This window comes from Limulus polyphemus, unplaced genomic scaffold (genome assembly GCF_000517525.1).
Source record: "Limulus polyphemus unplaced genomic scaffold, Limulus_polyphemus-2.1.2 Scaffold3114, whole genome shotgun sequence".
In the NCBI taxonomy this organism is placed as follows: Eukaryota; Metazoa; Arthropoda; class Merostomata; order Xiphosura; family Limulidae; genus Limulus; species Limulus polyphemus.
Genome location: NW_013668724.1, coordinates 79805 through 84102, shown reverse-complemented (window position 1 = coordinate 84102; position 4298 = coordinate 79805). Strand labels below are relative to the sequence as shown.

Here is a 4298-nt window from a genome sequence, read left to right as displayed (position 1 = left end):
CCAAGTAACATCATACCATGTACTGTCCAGACATCTAAACCACGTAATATTCAAACTGTGTGGCGTCCAAACATCGAAACAATCAAACCAAGTAACATCATACCATGTACTGTCCAGACATCTAAACCACGTAATCTCCAAACTGTGTTACGTCCAAACATCAAAACAATCAAACCAAGTAACATCATACCATGTACTGTCCAGACATCTAAACTACGTAATCTCCAAACTGTGTAGCGTTCAAACATCAAAACCATGTAAAATCCAAACACCCAAATCATGTAACATCTAAATCATATAGCGTCAAAACATCCAAACCATGTTGCGACCAAATATTTAAATCATGTAGCATCCAAACATCCAAACAATCAAACCAGGTAGCGTCCAAACATCAAACCACTAAACCATGTAATGTACAAACATACAAACTATGTAATATACAAACATCTAAACAATGTAGTATCCAAACATTCAAACCATATTACGTCTAAACCATGTAGTGTCGAAACATTTAAAGTATGTAGCATCCAAACATCCAAATAATGAAACCCTGGAGCATCCCAAAATCTAAACCAAGTAGTGTCCAAACATCCAAGCCGTGTAGAGAACATCCAAACCGTGTAGACTGTAGAGCATCGAAACTTCCAAACCATGTAGCATCCAAAGTACGAACCGTGTAGCGACCAATCATCAAAAACCCTGTAGCGTACAAAATCTAAATCAGGTAGCGTCAAAACATCCAAACCAACAAACCATGTAGCATCCAAACATTTAAAACAAATGTTTGAGGCCAACTTCTAAATGTTTATAATACATGAAATATTTTATAAGAAAGTAAAAAAAAACAAGAGAGAGATTCTAAATCAAATGTTTGAGGCACAACTTCTAAATGTTTATAATACATAAAATATTTTATAAGAAAGTAAAAAAACAAACAAGAGATTTTAAATCAAATGTTTGAGGCTCTATGTCATTTAGACTTAAATTTTTTGCAAGCAACTCTGTAGAAATGTGTTATATAAAACTAATTAAACTTTAAATGACATCTTAGGTAACCGTTGTGTTATCAGATCAATGTCGACGAGATCAGTTTGTATGTTATGTATAAGGTAATAATTTCAGAGTATTTCTTAACGCTTTAGTATGCTTCAAGCACTGTTCCTTTTCTTACTTAACAGATGGCGTCAATCGGATGGTGGTACTTTGCAACAAGATTTGTAGAATTCGCTGATACGGTAGGTAGCAATACAAAACTTAAATTGGTAAACGTTTTGTAACAGAAGTGACAAGCACATGGCTTTTCTTGCCTGTTTTGTTTAGAATTGCTCATTTGAATTACGAAATTTGCTGTTTTTGTGGGAATTTGATTTCACCTTTTTGGGAAGATTCTATAGTATTAGGCGATGCTCACAGAAAACACGAAAGACAAGTATTTATTTTACCTTGAAGTCTGTGTTGTTTTTAAAATATTGCTATTAACAGGTTGTCTTAGTGCGACATAGTTGTTTTAAGGAATCTTCTAGAAAATAAAACTTTCCTCGTTCAAGATTTTCACGATTTCCTGTTAATTTAACTGGTAACCTAATACTAATATGAAAGTCACGAAGAGGGATTTTGGCGACTCATTAATGGACAATATTAACATTACAAAATTAACAATAATTATAGTTCTTTAAGTAACAAAATCAGCAATTTTCAAAAATTATTTATTATTTCAAATATATATTGTGAACAAAGTAGTTATATAGTTATGTATTACTTACTTATCAAATACACGATACTGTTCTACACGGAGTGTTCATGTAGTTATATATATATAGCTTACTGAACAAGAAGACATGACATCGTTCTACACGAAGGGTTCAGGTCGTTATATATAACTTACTGAATAAGAAGACATGACACTGTTCTATTCGAACTGTTCAAACCGTTATATATAACTTACTGAACAAGAAGACATGATACTGTTCTATTCGAACTGTTCAAACCGTTATATATAACTTACTGAACAAGAAGACATGATACTGTTCTATTCGAACTGTTCAAACCGTTATATATAACTTACCGAACAAGAAGACATGACACTGTTCTATTCGAACTGTTCAAATCGTTATATATAACTTACCGAACAAGAAGACATGACACTGTTCTTTCGAACTGTTCAAACCGTTATATATAACTTACTGAACAAGAAGACATGATACTGTTCTACACGGAGTGTTCATGTAGTTATATATATAGCTTACTGAACAAGAAGACATGACATCGTTCTACACGGAGTGTTCAGGCCGTTATATATAACTTACTGAGCAAGAAGACATGATACTGTGCGGCGCATATAACTTTTGTATACTTCCTATATTTCTGTACAAACGCTAACGTCTTACACACCTTTTGTATACGTTGTATTATTGTACAAACACCACCGCCTTACATACCCTTAGTATACGTTGTATTATTGTACAAACACCACCGCCTTACATACCCTTAGTATACGTTGTATTATTGTACAAACACCATCACCTTACATACCCTTAGTATACGTTGTATTATTGTACAAACACCACCGCCTTACATACCCTTAGTATACGTTGTATTATTGTACATACACAGAAAATTCACACTGAACGTGTTGTGATTTTTATATTTTTCTGTCTAAGACACGAGACAACGTTCTGGTTATTACAGAAAATTCACACTGAACGTGTTGTGATTTTTATATTCTACTTGCAGTTTAAGTCACGAGCCAACGCTATGTTATTACAGATAATTCTATGCAGCAAATTCCACTCCGAAAAGCTGCTGATAAGGTCGTGATGTATCACGTGCAAGGGAGTACAAAATAAAATGTAACCTACCAGCAGCAAATTTAACTCCACTCCAAACACTTACTGGCACGAGGCCGTGGTGTATCACGTGCAAGGGAGAGATCTGATTGAATTTCTTTCTCAGTACGAAGAAAACCTATCAAAACAACAAAAGTTATACTTCTTACTCACTTTATATATCTATAGAAAAATATAAGGTATTTATACGATTAGAAGGTGAAGAGTGTCAAATAAATGTATCAAGATATTTTTAGAATTTATAAGAAGAGTCTACAAATGACACACAAGACTGTCGTAATAACCAGAAGGTTGTCTCGTGTCTTAGACAGAAAAATATAAAAACCACTACACGTTCAGTGTGAATTTTCTGTAATAACCAGAACGTTGTCTTGTGTCTTAGACAGCAAAAAATAAAAATCAATACACGTTTAGTGGGAATTTTCTGTAATAACCAGAACGTTGTCTTGTGTGTTAGACAGAAAAATATAAAAATCACTACACGTTCAGTGTGAATTTTCTGTAATAACCAGAACGTTGTCTCGTGTCTTAGACAGAAAAATATAAAAATCACAACACGTTTAGTGAGAATTTTCTGTAATAACCAGAATGTAGTTGGCTCGTGAGTGAGACAGCACCATACTCTAAACATATAAAAGTGTTGACACTTCCCTGTACTTGAGAAATGCATGAACGATAGCCATTAAAACCCCTAGAAGCAGAGTTAGTCTTCTGTAGAAAACGGTGAGTAGACTGTACTGTCTTGTCCAACGTGAAAATAAGAGAGCGAAGTTCATTTCCTGCCAAAACTACTAGTGAAAACAAATAACAGTACATTTCACACAAAATAGTACACTCTTGTGGGCTAGAAGAATATGCAAATGTATTCGAATGTTGGAATTTTGAAAGAAAAAATAATTAATCCTAATGCAGAAGTGAGGATAATAATATGAATATTAACAACTCTGTTGAATAAACAATCATTTCTATAAGCAGCTTATTCCCAGAGATAACGTCATACAATGATGTAGCTTTCGAAAGTTAGTTTCGTCCTTTAAGTACATTTGACAATGAATTATTGTTTTAAGTTGAAATTACTTAGCACTAATCAGCTAATAACATAGAAACATAGTGGAGTTTATATAAAAATGATCAGTAAAAAAAAACATTCTCTTAAAGATATGTCAACTGTATTAATAATGAAAAACTTATTTCTACGAACTTAATATTTTTTTAGTTTAACCCAATTAATGAAACAATTTAATAGAAAATTGACTAAAGCTTTACCCTCGTTTTATATCTCAGGTAATTTTCCAGTTTTCATTACTAGGTCAGGCTGAACTATAGAACCTGTTACAATTAACATGTTGAAAAGCTTTCCATTAATGTAGAACAATGGTAACTGTAGAACCAGTAACAACTACCATGTTGAAAAGCTTTCCGTTAATGTAGAACAATAATAATTGTAGAATC

The 4298-nt window shown here is 33.1% G+C and overlaps 1 protein-coding gene across 1 annotated transcript in view; it reads left to right on the top strand.

Annotated features, from left to right (window-relative positions):
- Positions 1 to 4298, top strand: part of LOC106468690 (elongation of very long chain fatty acids protein AAEL008004-like) — a 62506-nt gene that overhangs the window by 11108 nt on the left and 47100 nt on the right. The window contains exon 4 of the mRNA XM_013929128.2: positions 1179 to 1235. Within this exon, the coding sequence (XP_013784582.2) occupies positions 1179 to 1235 (57 nt within the window). The remainder of the gene's footprint in view (positions 1 to 1178; positions 1236 to 4298) is intronic.